At 38.9% G+C, this 17,299-nt stretch overlaps 1 protein-coding gene across 1 annotated transcript in view; it reads left to right on the top strand.

The window, feature by feature from the left end:
* LOC125485474 (dynein beta chain, ciliary-like) overlaps window positions 1-16,256 on the top strand; it is a 31,406-nt gene extending 15,150 nt beyond the window's left edge. Inside the window, exons 3-4 of the mRNA XM_048608444.1 lie at window positions 6,866-6,960; window positions 16,196-16,256. Coding sequence (XP_048464401.1) covers window positions 6,866-6,960; window positions 16,196-16,256 — 156 coding nt within the window. The remainder of the gene's footprint in view (window positions 1-6,865; window positions 6,961-16,195) is intronic.
* Window positions 16,257-17,299: the final 1,043 nt, after the last annotated feature.

Below are 17,299 nucleotides of genomic sequence, written 5' to 3'. Positions count from 1 at the left end.
ATAACATTTCTTATTAAAAATCTATGTCTGATCGTATTCACAAAATATATTTTATTGCTTACATATTTTAAATGGTATCTGTATTGTGCTGGTGTAATTGTGAACCACCTCTACAGTAGAACTGGTGAAATTTTATTGAGGTGCTTTACAACAATGTTAGTAGGCCCACAGGTTTCTGAAGGGAAGACAGCATTTGAAAATGAGACTACTAAACAGCCATTCAAATGGCCCTCAATGGTACTGCATTTGTAGTGTTCTATATCATCTGGAGTATTGTGAGCAGTTTTGGTCCCCTTGTTTAAGGAAAAATAGTATTTCTTTTGGAGGTATTTCAGAGAAGGTTCACTCAGATAATCCCTAGTATGGAAGGATTGTCTTATGAGCAAAGATTAAACAGATTGAGACTCTACTCATTGCGATTTAGAAGAAAGAGAGGCGATCTCATTGAAAGATAAGAGATTTAAAAGGAGCTTGACAGGATAAATGCTGAGGGAATGTTTCCCCTCGTGGGAGAGTCTTGGACCAGAGACCATAGTCTCAGAATAAATTTAAGATTGGGACAAAGAAAAATCTCTTTTTTGAAGTGTGTGAGTTTTTTGGAATGCCTTGCCACAGAGAGTTGTTGGGGCAGAATCCTTGTGTATATTTAAGGCTGAGATTAGGTAGATTCTTGTACCATAGGGGAATCCAGGGTTACAGGGAAAGGGCAGCAAAGTGGGCGTGAGAAGTGTCAGAAAAGCCATGACCTTAATGAAGGTTGGAGCAGGTTCAAGGGGCCAAACTGCCTACTCCTGCTCCTATTTCTCATGGTCTTAAAAAACAGAATGGCTGTTATACACAAGCAAATTTTCTTAAAAGTTTGCCCTGTAAATACACACACACGCACCCACCTTGGTTGCCACTGCTAGTTTACAGAATAGGTGCCACTGCTTGCAGGCAGCCACCTTGTATAAAACTGCATCCTGCCCCTTTTAACTGTTTGTTTCGTTATCATTAGTCACTGAAGAAATCTGTGGAAGGTGTAGACTGAGGATGTTGACATAGACCTTTCTGCTTCCACCAGGTTTGGATACTTAAGGGTAAATGTTGACTGTTTATTGCTTTTGGTAAGATAATTATCCTTTAGTGAACATGACTTGGGCAATTTCAGATGTATGCCTTGTGATTTTCCATACATTTGATTTAAGCTTAACTAATGTAGGGTGCAGTGAAAATTGAGGCCTTGTGTTTGTGCTGCAAGAATTCAAGCCAGGCAGTGTCCCTTCACCTTTAGTTCTTACACAGTGAAAATGTGTTTATATTATGTGCAAACCTTTGACTTTCAGTTCACAGTTTGCATTTAGAAACCAAGATCAACTGGGTTTGCAAAGACCAAACATTTATGTGGACTCGAGGCACTTCTTAAAGTGCTAAAAAAGAGCATTTTGTATTTTTAAAATGTCTTTGACTTTTTTTATATGATTATTCATTTCATTTGCTACCTTTTCCTCAGTGTATTAATTCAAATTCTTTCATTTATTGATTTATTGATTGCAGGACTTTGTTTTTGCCAGTAGTTTTCTGAGAATACTATTTATACATGAAACATAATTTGCGTCAAATGAGACAAAGTGGGAATCCCTGAGATTCTGATGGCATCACATCATTTAAACAATGAAGGTAAATTTATCACTGGCTGACCTAGACAGATGTGTAAACACCTGAGGCATCAGATCAGCGTTGGCTGTTACTGAGAGATTGCCTATGAGAACAGACCTGTCTGCATTGGGGAACTTCCATGAGTTAAGCCATCTGCTTCAAGTTGATCTGGAGATAGACTTTTCCATCAAAGGTTGCTTGCCTGGTATTTGTGCAGATCATCGCTGTGCTTTCATGATGCAGCCTTCTTGCAAGACAGTGTGGAAGATGTCTGTGAAATCAGTCACTCATTGTCAGTAGACACACCCAGTAATAACATCTGCAACACTCGCTCTGTGGAAAGGAGGAAGTAGCTGAATGTTACTTGGAGCTGTTATTACGTGGCTGGATCTCCACAGAATAGGAAATTATACTTGACATTGGTAGCAGTTGAAATTCTTACAACTTTGCAGGCACGGGTGTCACTGGCTAGAACAGCATTTATTTGATTTTGATTTGATTTGTCGTCATGTGCACCTAAGTACAGTGAAAAGCTTTGTTTGTGAGCAGTACAGACCAATCATAGTAATCAAGGACATACAGATCATAGGGTGAAAAAAACTTGGACAGACTAAAGCTTACAGGTTACACAGCACAGGACGTATGCAAGGCAAGATCAGCATTATTTGAAGTTAGAAAGTCCATTCATTAGTCTAATAATGGCAGGGATGAAGCTGTTCTTGAACCTGCTGGTGCATCTGTTCAAGCTTCTGTATCTTCTGCCTGATGGAAGAGGTTGTAGGAGATCATTGCCAGGGTGGAATGGATCTTTGATGATGTTGGCAGCCTTTCCGCAAGAATGAGAGGTGTAAATGGAGTTCGTAGATGGAAGGTTGGCTTCCATGATGGTCTGGGCTGTGCACACTACCTTCTGTGGTTTCTTACAGTCCTGGGCAGAGCAGCTGTCATACCAGCCCATTATGCACCCAGACATAATGTGGTGCTTCTGTAAAAGTTCGTGAGGGTCCTTATGGACTTGCCAAATTTCCTGAGCCTCCTGAGGAAGGAGAGGTGTTGTTGCATTATTGACCATCCCTAATTGCCCAGAGGAGCAGTCCAGCCGCATTGCTGTGGGCCTGGAGTCACTAGTAGGCCACACCAGATAAAGTGGCAGGTTTCCTTCCCGATAGGGCATCAGTGAACCAGAAGTGTTTTCATAGCAATTGACATGGTTACATGGTCACCACAAAGCTAGGTTTTTTTCACTGAATTCAAATTTCCCCATCAGTGATGATCAAAGGGATTCAAACCCATGTTCCTAAAAGATTTGAATCCTAGCCTAGTGACATTGCTGACATACCACTCCCTCACCTTTTAATAAATGGGAACAAACTGAATTGATACTTAGAAAAACATGGGCTACTAAATGAAAGTCAGCATGCATTTCTTTAAAGAAATGATTCTTTTAAGCATCTGCTTCATCCAGAATTCATTGGAGAGGATCAATGAGACTAATGTGGTTCCCATCTAGGAAAGGCTGTGTTCCAGTCACTGGGATGTATTTATCCTGCACTTGGCTCTCAACTGCTTCTGCTCTGCTCCCAGGTATTAATGGCTGTTTAATGGTGTCCTTCTGTGATCCTAAATGCTGATTTCCCCCATCCCTGTCTGAAGAGCTCCTCAAATTATAGGAGGGCGTATCTACTTTCTGTTCATTCCAACAAAGGTATCAAAAATAGTGACAGCATGTTGTAAGCTATAAATTTGGCTTTGATAGCTTTGATAGCTCTTTATCAGTCAGTATGGAAATGATAGGCCAAGTAGCCATGATCTATAAGTGACCAAATGCTTACTGCTTCTCCCGTTTCCCTTGGCACCTTAAGCGAGAGAGCAGTTGTGTCGGTTGGCTTCAGGAAATCCAGTGCTAAGCAGCATGGAATTGAACGGGCAAGTTTACTACACAGCCTGGTGCTGCTGTCGCTCGTCCAGAGATCTCTGAGCTGATCCTGAATTTGACCTCCAGGCCTCAACTTTAATCACCTAGCCATGCCCCCTGACCCTGAACCCTGCATATTGACATTGCGCAACAAGACTACAGACTGCAGTGATTTCACCAAGTCATTTATGTGCACATTAATAAAATCATACTTGTTCAGCACAGCAGAAAGATCTAAGATCCAAAATCCCAGGCCCGTCCCATTTGCATGGAGTTGGCTAGCATTCTGTGGGCAAGACACCCAAAGATACTCGCTGTTAAATTCTAGACCTGAATCATTGAGAGAAATGCAGAAGATGAGGAGATGAAACCTGAGATACTTGAGGAGAGGATAAATGAAAGTGCCTGTGCAAATAAATTATGGAGAGAAAAGTTAAAGACCTGGGAGACAAAAGGAAAGAGCATCCGGCAAATAAAACTATCAAAGAAACAGTGTATGCCCCCTTGATGTTCCCCTTCTCATTACACTAGCTATTTTTGGCACTGCTTACTCATGAAACTGCAGAATATCCTACATCACAATTGTTTAATCCTAGTAATGCATGTAACAAATTCATACTTGATGGTGCATTGCAATAAAGCAGGTTTGCGTTTTGGTGATACAAGATGTTGTTTCAACATGTCACCTTTCCTGTGTAATCAGTTCTTACTGGTGACATGTTTACACATAAATAGATAATGTAATTGCAGATTCAATTGATTACAGTGTAAAGACTAAAATTTCATCGTGTTTCTTTTTATTGGAAAAATGTTAAGGAGCACCCCCCCACCACCAACTATTTGGAATAAGCCATCAGAAATACAATGCCTATGTGTTCCCTGTTTTGTTTAATTAAGCTGGTACTTTTGGGAGGTGTGGGGGCGGGGGTGTGGGTGGGTGGGTGGAGTGGTAAACTGAAATTGCATTCTCCTACATTAAACATGACTGTAATACGTTGTTTCTTTACTCAGGGCCAGATTGAGCTATTGGCTAGCTATATACAATACACAGCAAACACTGTGTACCACTTGCTTTGTTTTATGCATTTGTATCCATGGAGTTGACGAGTGACCGGCACAATCACAACGAAACTGTTTCACGGTGAATTGTTTATACTTGCAATAAAATGTTATGGCAAAGACTTGTATAAACAAAGATAAGATCTATGTGTTTGATAACTTAAAACCTCACAGTGCTCATGATTGAGATGTTATCTGCAACAGCAGGACTTGATAGATATTTGTATGCTGTGACAATGCAGTTGCAAAATCAATAGGTTTTTATATCTACACTAGATGTAATTTTCTAAGGGTTTAACTCCTGGTGAGATTTCTTTGTGTGCCAAACAAAGTAAGTCTTATTCCTCTCTTGCAGCAGAATATCAGCTTCACCATCTATGAAACAGCTAGCTGATAATGGCAATCTACTATTATTTACAGCCTACTATTCTTTCAAGTTTCCTTAGTAGTTCTTGGTCCCACCACGGGGCAGCTTAACTAAAAACTGCTGTGATTGTTTTGAGCAGTTCTGACAAAGGGTCACTGGACCCGAAATGTTAAAATCTGAATTCCGTCCACAGATGCTGCCAAACCTGCTGAGGTTTTCCAGCAATTTCTGTTTTTGATTGTTTTGAGCCGCTGTCTTGCCCTGTTAAGCATCTGTTTCCTTTCCTGTGCCTATGTTCCTTTAAATCATGTTCAGGACTCACAGGAATTCCCTCAATGACACTCCATATACAAGGTTCGAATGAAGTTGGTTTCTTGTAACTTTTTCTCAACTTGAGAAACACATGGACTTATTGGATGGCACATGAGATATTGCTTGATTTTCTGCAACTGAGTGGCTTCATTTGAAATTGATGCAGGGAGGTGGGGCCATAATGATAACATTACTGTAACAAGGGCTACTTGGCCCATAATTTCCATGCTGACTGACAAAGAGCTATCAAACCTAGGCCTACATTTCAGCTCTTCATCCGTAGCTTACAGCACTTCAAATATGATGTATTGAGGGCCCATACCTTTACCACCCTTTCAGGCAGTGAAATCAATTACCTAACTCCAGGCTGATGTTCTGGAGATGTGGAATTGAAAAAAATGGTGGAATATGAATTCAGTAAAAATCTGGAATAAAAAGCTAGCCTAGTCACAACCAGAGATAGTAGGAACTGCAGATACCGGAAAATCTGAGATGACAAGGTGTAGAGCTGGATGAACACAACAGGCCAAGCAGCATCAGAGGAGCAGGAAGGCTGATGTATCAGGCCTAGACCCTTCATCAGAAATGGGGGAGGGCAAGGGGTTTCTGAAATAAATAGGGAGAGAGGGGGAGGCGGATAGAAGATGGATAGAGGAAAAGATAGGTGGAGAGGAAACAGACAGGTCAAAGAGGCGGGGATGGAGCCAGTAAAGGTGAGTGTAGGTGGGGAGGTAGGGAAGGTTTCACAAGCTTCAAAATCTCCCCTCCCCCTACCACATCCCAAAACCAGCCCAGCTTGTCCCTGCCTCCCTAACCTGTTCTTCCTCCCACCTATCCCCTCCTCCCACCTCAAGCCGCACCCCCATTTCCTACCTACTAACCTCATCCCACTCCCTTGACCTGTCCGTCCTCCCTGGACTGACCTATCTCCTCCCTACCTCCCCACCTACACTCACCTTTACTGGCTCCATCCCCGCCTCTTTGGCCTGTCTGTTTCCTCTCCACCTATCTTCTCCTCTATCCATCTTCTATCCACCTCCCCCTCTCTCCCTATTTATTTCAGAATCCCCTTCCCCTCCCCCATTTCTGATGAAGGGTCTAGGCCCGAAACGTCAGCCTTCCTGCTCCTATGATGCTGCTTGGCCTGCTGTGTTCATCCAGCTCTACACCTTGTTATCCCTAATCATGACCATGTTGCTATCAATTGTTACAAAACCTCATCTGATTCACTTCACCTTGAGCGAGAGGTATCTACTGTCCTTACCTCACCTGGCCTAGAGATCCACAGCAATGCAGTTAACTCTGAACTGTGCTCTAAGCAATAAGAGATACTCAGTCTTGGGGAATAAAATGTGTCAGATGGAATATGCTTCAGTGACACTGCACTTTCAGAATAGTTATCTTAATATCAAGTTTAGAATAGCTATGGAGAAGGATGAGCAAAAGTCTAGAATTAAAAAAAAACTTGAGTTTCAGAAAAAGAGTCATATTGGACTCAAAACATTAACTCTGTTTCTCTCCTCACAGACGTTACTGGATATGATTTTTTTTAGTGTTTTCTGTTTTTATTTCAGATTTCCAGCATCTACAATGTTTTAACTTGTGAAGAACTGATTTCAGAAAATTGGGAGGAATCTGGCCCAGATACATTGGAGTCAAAAACTGGCAGGCAGAAATTTCCTTTCATGACCACTGGATGCTTCAAAGTGCTTTACAGTCAATGAAGCGCTTATGAAGTGTAGCCACTGTAAAGTAGGAAACATGATGAGTAAATTGCACAAAGCAGACTCCTAAAAAGAATAATGTTTTTATGATCATTTGTTTATTGTGATGTTGATTAGAGGAGAAATATTGGCAAGAATACTAGGGACACCTCCTCTGTCTATTTACAAAATATTGATTTTCACGTCCACCTGAGAGGATATCCAGAATATGGTATCTCAGTCTAGCACTCCCTCAGTACTTTGGTGAACGCAGCCTAGATTTTTTTTGCTTCAGCATCTGCAATGGGACCTGGTTCCACAAGTGTGTGATTTAGAGGCTGCTTTACCACCAACTGAGCCAAGGCTCTCAAATGCATACAGGTAAGGGCTTCAGGAGCGGATAAACTGACACAAAGACAAAATCCGGTGTGGACATGGAAATAGACATTCTTAATAAAGGTACAGAATGTTTAGGATTTGGAAAACAATGCCTGACAGTTTGGTGAATACAGATTGAACAGCAGCCGTTGCTGTGGAATTAGATTTATGTTTGAATGTCAAAGAAATTGTTAAATGTAGGTGAGTGGAACAAACTGAGTTATTATCCAGGCTCTGGCACAGACTCTGGCTGAATGCTTCAGTGCTAAGTGTGCTATGATTCTGTAAACATCAGCATAACTGTTTCGTTGCAGAAAGCAATCTTAGACCATTTCTCTCAGGATTAGTGAATCCGTCTTTAAATGTAATGAAACCTTATTAAATCTGTTAACAAAGCAATGGATCTTTGATATGGGTTTTGTTAGAATTTTTCTGCAGCTTTTCATTCAATATTCTGTCTTTGTCCTGCTATTTTGAAGGTGAGAGCTATTACTGGATTAGAGTCAGAGATAGTCCTCCAGAATCTCACCAAACTCCAATCTTCTGAAATTCACACAGGCCTCTTAGTTGTAGTTAATGGATTGTGAACCCGAAAAACAATCCTATCTGTTTACTTTTGCCCCTCTCTCATCCGCTGAAGCCAGAAAATGTAATTTGAATCTTGCACAAATCTTTTAAGTATAAGCAATCTTCTGATGTTGACTGAACTGAGTGCAGGCTAAACGTTGAACTTACTGAAATGGCTCAGTTACATGCTAGATCTAAACGTCAGCCATAGATAGGAAAGGACAAGTTACCAATGTTCAAATACTTAATCCTGGTAATTTGTGTTCCAAATCACACAAGACACTAGCTATGTCATTGTTGGGCTGCTAGGTTTTGGTAGGTTTCTAAGATTCGTTACATGTCATTATTTCATAATTGTTGAAATGTATTGATAATGCAATACAATAAAACCAATAAATATTCTCACAATATTTCCTTTAGATTCTGGTACAAGTGCTTTCAAGCAAGAGAAACCACAGAAAATGGCCACAATTTATTTCACAAGATATAGACCGTCATGTGGAAAATATTAGAAATAAGGTTTATGTTGTGAATGGCCAAGCGATGGGACGGACTCTCCTGCCTATACCCAGCGTTGCAGCTAAAATGGGAGGCAACAGTCAAAAACCAGGGAATGGGAACAAGTAAGGTGCAAATGTTAAATACTTGTAACAAATGCAGATGTTAACACTGTCCATATACAAAGTTGGCAGTTGCACAATTTAAAATTCACAAATGACATGTTTTTCAATTAATTGTTTGATTAATCAATCACTATATTAATTAGCAATTTAAAAATCTAATTGATGATCTTGTGAATATGAATACATGTTGGGAATAATTCTGAGCATCGTTAGCTGTGCATTATATTGCAGAGTGAAATGTCTGCCCATTTCATAATTCATCTGATTATATCCATTGCTGATAATGTCTGGGCAGTCTGGTTTGCCATATTACACCCCAGCTGGTAAAATGCAAAATTAGACCTTTTCTGTCTCATCCAATGATAACATTTCACAGGCAAATATTCATATCTGTCGGTATAGACTGCATAATCTGTGTTAATAGCAAGATCATCTACATATTAGGACCAGTTAATATTGAATATTTGGGCTCTGATTTTTCTTTCTGGGCTGGGTGTGCAGAAGCTGGAGAAATCCTGGCTTTGGTAACCCTCTCGCTACCTGTAGTCTGCTTCAACATTCCAGCCGCTTGCTACTCTCTTTCTTATTCTTTGCTGCTTTCTCCTACTTGTGCTGTTTGCTGTGCTGCTTCCTTCACCATTCCCTCTGCTTCCTATCACCGCTCCTTTCCATTCATGATTCCTGTCACCACTTCCTCCTGTTGCTTAGCATTTGATCTATCACTTCCTCCATTCACACCATCTTCACTGCTGCCTCCTGCTCCCTTTGCTGCTCTCTCCTTTAGTGGAAGGAAGTGGTGGAGGAAGGTGGACAGCAGGGAGTGTGAGTAAATGAAAGCAGGAGGGAACAGAGAGTAGTGACAAAATTGGAAGCAAGAAAGACAGTGTTCTTTTCTCTTCTTGTTTGGTCTCTGCCATCTTTTTTGCAGGCACCTGACAGGTATGTCACAGTTTGTGACATTGCATGGATTGCAGCTGCATGGGCAAGTAGCACACATGAACAAATTTTCAGTTATATAGATCAGAAGTATGTTACTCTCATTTAGACTGCACATGCTTTGTGTTGTCTCTTGTTCACTTACATCCGTTATCAATGCTTAATAGAGTTTAATGAACTAACCTGCTGAAACCTCACACATCTATATCTCGTGGCTTCTGATATTTTTTTGTTGCTCTAAATGAAAACATTTGTCGAAGAATGTTTATCTTGCTGCTTTGCATTGCATGCATTTGTATAATTTTATGGATTTGCGCAGAACAAAACTGAATATGAAGCACCTCGCCTACAGAACATTTGACAGGATACCTGAGATGCAATTAACTAAGGCAATTGCCAGCTATATGTAATCAATCTTCCGACCTCAGTTTCTTTTTGTATGTTACTCTTTTTTGATCTCCTGTTCTCAACTACTTTCATTGCTTGACTTCTGAAAATAAAGACTTTTATTTATAGTATCTCATTACATTCCAGAATGCTGCATGCTGTGGATTATTTTTAAGGTGCAAGCAATTTTTATAGATAGTCATTTTGAACACAGTAACAGCTCATGCACAGCAGTGAGACAATTATTAACCAGTCAGTTTTGTTGGAGTTGGAGAATTCAAACCCTGGAAGGGCTCCCTGTTCTTCAAATAATGTCATGAGGGCTTTAATGTCTATCCGAGCATGCAGTTTATTACTGTCCTCAAAAAGCAGCACGGCACTCTATCAGCATTTCACAAAAGTATCTGCCTAAGTTATGATCTCCAGTGGGGCTTAATCTGGCAACTTTCTAATTTAGATGAGAGGAGTAATAACTGAGCCAAGCTGTCAAGTGCTAATTGTAGTTAAGTTTCTTAAACAAAAAATCTGCAGCAATGTCACATAACATCAAGAAAATGCTTTAGTTACCATCAAAAGCTCCAGGATGACACTGCAGAAGTTCCTCAAGGTAGAGTCCGAAGGCCAACTATCTTCAGCTGCTTTATTATTGACCTTCCTTCCATCATAAGGTCAGAAGTTAGGATGTGCACTGAAGAAGAAGAATATCCCTTATTGTCATGTGTACTCCATTGTAGAAGCACAGTGGAAAGCTTTTACATTGCCTGCATCTTATAGTGCATCTTAGGTACAAGTACCTAGGTACAAATCTTGGATACAAAAGAGGAATAAAAAAGTAGTTGCATTACTTTACAGAGTTTAATAAATAAGTTAGAAATAAGACATTGTTAAAGGATTGACTTTACAGCCAGGTTAAAAAAAATTCAAATAAACATTACATTGTAGCAGCTCAGCACAGGGCTTCCGCACATGGTCTGACTGCCTGTGTCAGGCCCCAGTCCAACAGCCATTCCCGCTCTGCTCCCAGCCTCCAGTCTGTTTCAGGGCTACCTCCCCCACTCCAATCTCCGCCTGGGACCCGCCTGGGACCCACTGCCTGGCTTCGGGGCTAAGGGTAACGAAAAAGAAAAAGAAAAAAGGAAGAAAGGAAAAGAACAGGCGGAACAGATGACCTCTGGCAGAAAGGTCTTACTCTGCTGCCATCTTCACAATGTTCAAAACCATTTGTCACTCCTCAGAAACTGAAGCATTCTGTGTTCATATGCAGCAAAACCTGAAAGATGTAGGCTTGAGCTGATAAATGGCAAGTAACATTCATGCTACCCAAGTGCAAGGCAGTGATCATTTCTAACAAAAGAGAAACTATCACCTGTTGATGTTCAATGACTTTGCCATCTTTGAATCACCTTGTATTAATATTAATGGGTTACAGTTCACAACAAGTTGAATTGGATTGGCCATGTAAACATTGTGACTGCAACAGCAGTTGAGAGGCTAGGAATTCTGCGGCAATAACTCATTTCCTGTTTGCCCAGTGCCTGAACACCATTGTAAAAGACACAAGTCAGGAGTGTGATGGAATACTGTCCACTTGCCTGAAAGGGTGCACCTCCAGAAACATTTGAGCTTGACATCATTCAGGAAAAGGCAGTCTGCTTGATTGGCACCCCATCCACCACCTTCAATATTCACTCTTCAGCACTGGAGCATGGTGGCAGCAGTGTGTACTGTTGACAAGATGCACTGCAATAACTCACCAAGACTCCTCCATCAGCACCTTTCAAGCACTACCACTTGGAAGGACAGGGACAGCAGTTACATTGGAACACTGAATTCTGCAAGTTCTCCTCTAATCTCATTCATTCTCATTTGGAATTATACAACATTACTTCACGATCACCAGGCGAACATCTTGAAACTCCCTTCCTCACAGCACTGCATCTCCCTACTCCCCCAGTGACTGCAGCAGACCAAGAAGGCTATTCAGTATCACCTCCATCACAATTAGGAAAGGCAATAAATGCTGGCCTGCCAGCAACATACACATCCCATGAACAAAACAAAACATGAATGCATATGTTTGCTTTTATAAATGCACTTCAGTGTACCATGTCCAAGTTAGAATATCAGTATTATGTGGTTCTGAAGTTGTTGCTTGTATTATCTCCACAAGGGCAGGAGCTTCCCAAGCTGGTTTAAATAGTCTAAACTATTACTTATCTGGAGTCATTTGGTCAGTTTCTTATTGCTATTGTGTTTTGAAACCTTGAGTTGTTACAGCTGTACATTATCTATTTTTTTGTTTCTTGGTTGTTTGAGAGATCTGGCTGGTTGTCTTTTTAGCTTGAGAGATCATTTTCTTAACGATGCAAAATTTGAAAAGTACTGACTGTGACCGTACTGTTGAAGTTTGTAACAGATGACATTTGTCTAGAGTGAATTAAACCAATGGTGTTGGGCAGCTTGTGTAGCAAGTTTTTTGATATTCTTTGTTCTGCCTGTGATTCTAGTGAACAGCGAAAATTTTGAACATTTTACAGGGCCAGATTTCGCAGTGGTAATGATGGTAAAACTGTCAACACTCACTGTGTTCGTTCCTCTAAAATATAAGATGAATTCAACATTTTCTGGAGTCAGTTTAAATGCAGGAATGAAGAAATTGCTTTTCTTGATTCTGGACTTTTCTATAGTGTGCACTGTTAAATTTGCCCTAGACTGCAATTAAATAGAAATCGCTGATGTTGCCCATTATACCATTGAATAACCTTTGAAAAAAGCTGCATCTTGTTGAATGAGGTGTTAATTGTGCATCTACAAGTGTACTAATTTCATAACTACTGCAGAAAAGCAAAGTTTTTTCATGATAAAAGGAATGCCTGATTTTTAAGTTTTCTTTTAATGTTTATGAAATATATTTCAGCTTCCACCACAGTCCACATGTATGTTCCAATCATTTATTTCAATTTTGTAAAATTTTTAATCAAAACTTCATTTATTGTAAAGTAATTAGTGCAGTTTTCCTCCCTGTTTGCTGTCTGAGAATACTTTAGTGTGACTGCTTTCTTTAATTAATGATTTCGCTGGTGCTAGACATGTAAAGATCCTCTTGATTTACCGCTAGATTGAAACTAGTGTCAGAAAAGTGCAGATCCACAACAAAGATCACTAGGTTTTTGTGCAACACTTTCTTTGAGGTTGCCAGTGAGTGCAGTCATGTTGCTGTGGATTACCAAATCAGGATTTTGGTGTTTTTGCCCCAGGAGTTTCTTACTCATTAACTTAGCTTAAATGTGATTTCCAGAACTGCATTTCCTCAATAACTAACTAGCCATTGATTGCTTTCAGATTTAGCAAAATGACCTTGGTTTATGCATATATACTGAGACCATTACTGAAGCAAAGACTAATAATATATAAAGTAGTAAAACAAATGAAAACTAGTATAATTATTAACGCAATAGCATTGTTGATTTGCAAACAAGGAAAACTCAATTTTATTTAAAAAAAAGAGGGTTGAATACATTTGTCTTATTTTCCTTCCATCTTTACTGTTTTGACTTTAAAATGTTACATTTTAATGTAACTGATTCTAACCATTTTTTCCTCTATTTTATCCTTTTAACTCTACATACTTAAATCTTTGTGGCTTTTTTCTCAGCACTGTTACAATCCCTTCTTATATTATTACTGGACAAGTCAGATGCCAGAAACCTGGCCTGATAGGTAATGTTCTGTTTTACTTTGGTTTTAATGGCATCGTCTCTCACTGATATATAAGCACGAATTGTTGCAGGTTTTGTTCAAGTTTATTAAGCAAAAGAAATGAAGCTAAAATAGTATAAGCCAAACTGTTTGTTTATAACACTAATTCAAAGAGTTTTAAAAGCACAGCAAAAGTATAATTCCATCAATTCCTGAACACTCCTTCACAGTTTCAAAAAAAATCTTTGTATATTGCCTAAAAACACCCATTTCACAGTATTCATACCAGAGAATAAAATCTTTTCCTAATACCTCGATAAGCTTAAGGTAATTGTGATTTTAACTCTTAGATTGCGCTTAGATTGGAAATGCTGATAGCTTCTTCCTGGAGCTAATATACACTGGAGCTTAACTGTACTCTACTTCAGGTAGCCTCTTCAGAGTTTGGTTCCAACACTTTTGGTTTGAGACTACGACTAACTCCTTATTCTTATGTTTTGCTATGTTCTCTCCTTCTCAAGAACAAAAATCTATGCGACTATCTTCATTTAAGGACTTCACTGAACTGCTGAAAACAAAGTGAAACTGAAAAATACATTTCTGTCTAAGCTATAAATGTTTGCCCTAAACTTAAAAAGCCTCAAAACTCGAAATTTCCAACAGACCTTCAAGAGCAATGGTTTACCATGTAAAGTTGTAAATCATCCTTAGATTAAAAAAAATTAGTATAGCCAAAGTAGTTTTTGCAACTGTTTTTTTAAAAAAAGAAGTTATCATGGTTGCAGAAATACATGCACGTTAATTATTAACTTTAGACACATTGAAAAACTATGAACCCGAAATCTAAAACCTTAACTTAAAACAAATAATATTAAAGATTTATATAAATCTGACAATTTGTATCACAGCACCCTAACCCAATTCTGTTTTCTTTTTTGGAACTCAGAGCTATTTAAGCAATATTGCTTTTGGCTAAAAAAAATCTTTTCCAGAGGTCAGTTGCTCTGCCAACCAAATGGCAAAGATTGTTTGTCAGGACTGTAGCACATCAGAAAATTGGAAGATTACTGTAAGTTTCAATACTTAGTCACTGACTGTTAGCAGACAATGGTAACTACTGTAACCAAAACAGAAAATGCTGGAAATGCCAGCAGGTCAGGCAGTATCTATGAAGAGATCAAACAAGTTAATATTTCAACTTTCACTTTTGAAAGGCATTACAGATGAACTGTATTCCAAGAAGACCAGAATAAGAATGGGAAAATAGCCACAAAGATACAGAAAGGAAAAAGAGATGATGATTGGCAATATGCCTCAGTGTAAAACAGAAAATGATTGAGAGGTGATATAAACGTGCAAAGCTAGGAGACATATTGAGAAAATACAAATAAGTAAATGACACAAGACATAGTGTGTTTAATCTTTCTGTGCTGTCTGGGATTTCCTCATATTGCTTAAGTGCCATTTCAATTCATAATTTTATTTCATCAAAGTTAAATTATTCAGGCATTTCTGTCTCATTCCTGCTTTGTGCACTTTAGGCTAGATCATTACAACCATTTAATTATTCATCCAATTGAATCGATGGTAATCAAATGGACTCATCAGATTCGGGATGTACTGAAGAAGGATTCAGCTGAACCATTGTTGCAAGGACTTAATCCAGGTCCAAAGACTGAGTTGGTTTTTTGGAATGCAAGGAAAGAAAACTTGCTGTGTATTCATGAACAAGTAAGTGGAGTAAAAACAGGCTGGAGTATTTGGCAATCTTTTTTTCTTTACTTTCAAAACTTAGTGTCCTAAATTAGAGAGAGTTTAGTTTCTGGTGCCATTATATTTGTTTATTGATGAGTGCAGGAAATTAGTCTTACTTTAACTGTTGCATTCTTCTAGCTTCAAACTCCAGTTGTTCGAAAAATGGCCAAAATCTTAGAAACAACAGAAAGCAGCTATTTTCCCACTTTCAAACAAATTTTACAAGATGTTGCAGGTGGTACGTATTGCTCTTGTATTTTGTAAGTAATATTGATGGCATATTTTCTCGTGCAATATGAGCTATGTTGCCTCTGAACAGGGTAAATATTAGTGCTAGTTTGTTGATACAGAGGCTGATTTGCACTAACCATTCTGTATCTGTGAAAATGATTTTACATTATGTTGGTAGAAAACTTCTATGTAGACATGAAGTTGCCAAACTAGTTCTTTTTGTTTGAGCAAAACCTGTGAGAATACTTAATGTCAGTACTGTTGCATCAGGTTAATTCCAATTTTCTGACTGTGGCCTGTATGCTAATATTTAAGAAAATGTGACGGGATTAATTATTTTTAAATTTTGAGGTATGATGTCAAAAAAGATTCTGCTGATCTCCAACATTTTATTGCTATTTCTGCTGTATTCGATTAGAACTTTTGTTGAAATTATGGATGAAATACAAAACAGAAGTTAACTACTGAATTTTTTTTTACCATTTTGACAGTTATAAGAAAACAGAACATTGAAACAGAATGAACATTTTAAGTTCATTGTACACACGGAACAATCTAATTTATTTCACAAAATTTTAAAAAGGAGCTGAATCTGTAATTTGGATTTGTTGTTTCGACTTTGCAGATATGAGTGTGCTCTGAATCCTTGTGGTGCACAAGACTGGTATTTCATTGAGTACACATGATTAAAACTTGTATAATTGCAGTATTTATTTCCTTTTTAAACAAAACAGTTAATGTAGATTGATCTTTTCACTTGTGGTGCTGCATCTAATTTTACCAATATGCCTTCTGTTATGTAAAATTTATACAAAGGTCTAATACTAGTTTCTTCAAAATCTATATAAGTCATTAATATAATGATTAATACAGTTTAGGAAACAAAACTTTATCATGCAAGGTAGCCAGAGGCACCAATTGTAGTTGAATTACCTTGTAAAATAGCATATTAACCAAGCGTCTACAAATTTATAATTTCAGTAATTTACTGTGGCTACAGTGACTCATCATTCTATTCCTGTGACAAGGTTGATGCATCTTGTAAACTTTACAAAATATTATTTGATATCCTGTGACATTGCTGACAGTGAATTGGAGAAATGAATAATGTATTATCGTCTCAGACGTCTTTAGTCTCCCATTTCTGTTTTATCTCGTTGCTGTTCTTTTCCCCTTTAACTGTTTTTAATTCCCTCTATATGCATTATGATTAGCATGTTTGCAAATGACACTAAGATTGGTGGAGTAGCAGGCAGTGAAGGGGACTGTAGGAGAATGCAGCAGAATATTGGCAGATTGGAGAGTTGGGCGGAGAAATGGCAGATGGAGTTCAATCGAGGAAAATGCGAGGTGATGCATTTTGGAAGATCCAATTCAAGAGCGAACTATACGGTAAATGGAAAAGCCCTGGGGAAAATTGATGCACAGAGAGATCTGGGTGTTCAGGTCCATTGTACCCTGAGGGTGGCAACGCAGATCGATAGAGTGGTCAAGAAGGCATACGGCATGCTTTTATTCATCAGACGGGGTATGGAGTACAAGAGTTGGCAGGTCATGTTACAGTTGTATTGGACTTTGGTTTGACCACATTTGGAATACTGCGTACAGTTCTGGTCGCCACATTACCAAAAGGATGTGGATGCTTTGGAGAGGGTGCAGAGGAGGTTCACCAGGATGTTGCCTGGTTTGGAGGGCGCTGGCTATGAAGAGTGGTTGAGTAGATAGGATT

The sequence above is a fragment of the Rhincodon typus genome, chromosome 2, assembly GCF_021869965.1.
Source record: "Rhincodon typus isolate 14 chromosome 2, sRhiTyp1.1, whole genome shotgun sequence".
Lineage (NCBI taxonomy): Eukaryota > Metazoa > Chordata > Chondrichthyes > Orectolobiformes > Rhincodontidae > Rhincodon > Rhincodon typus.
Note: the sequence above shows the minus strand (reverse complement) of the source record. Positions and strands in the feature narration are given on the sequence as shown.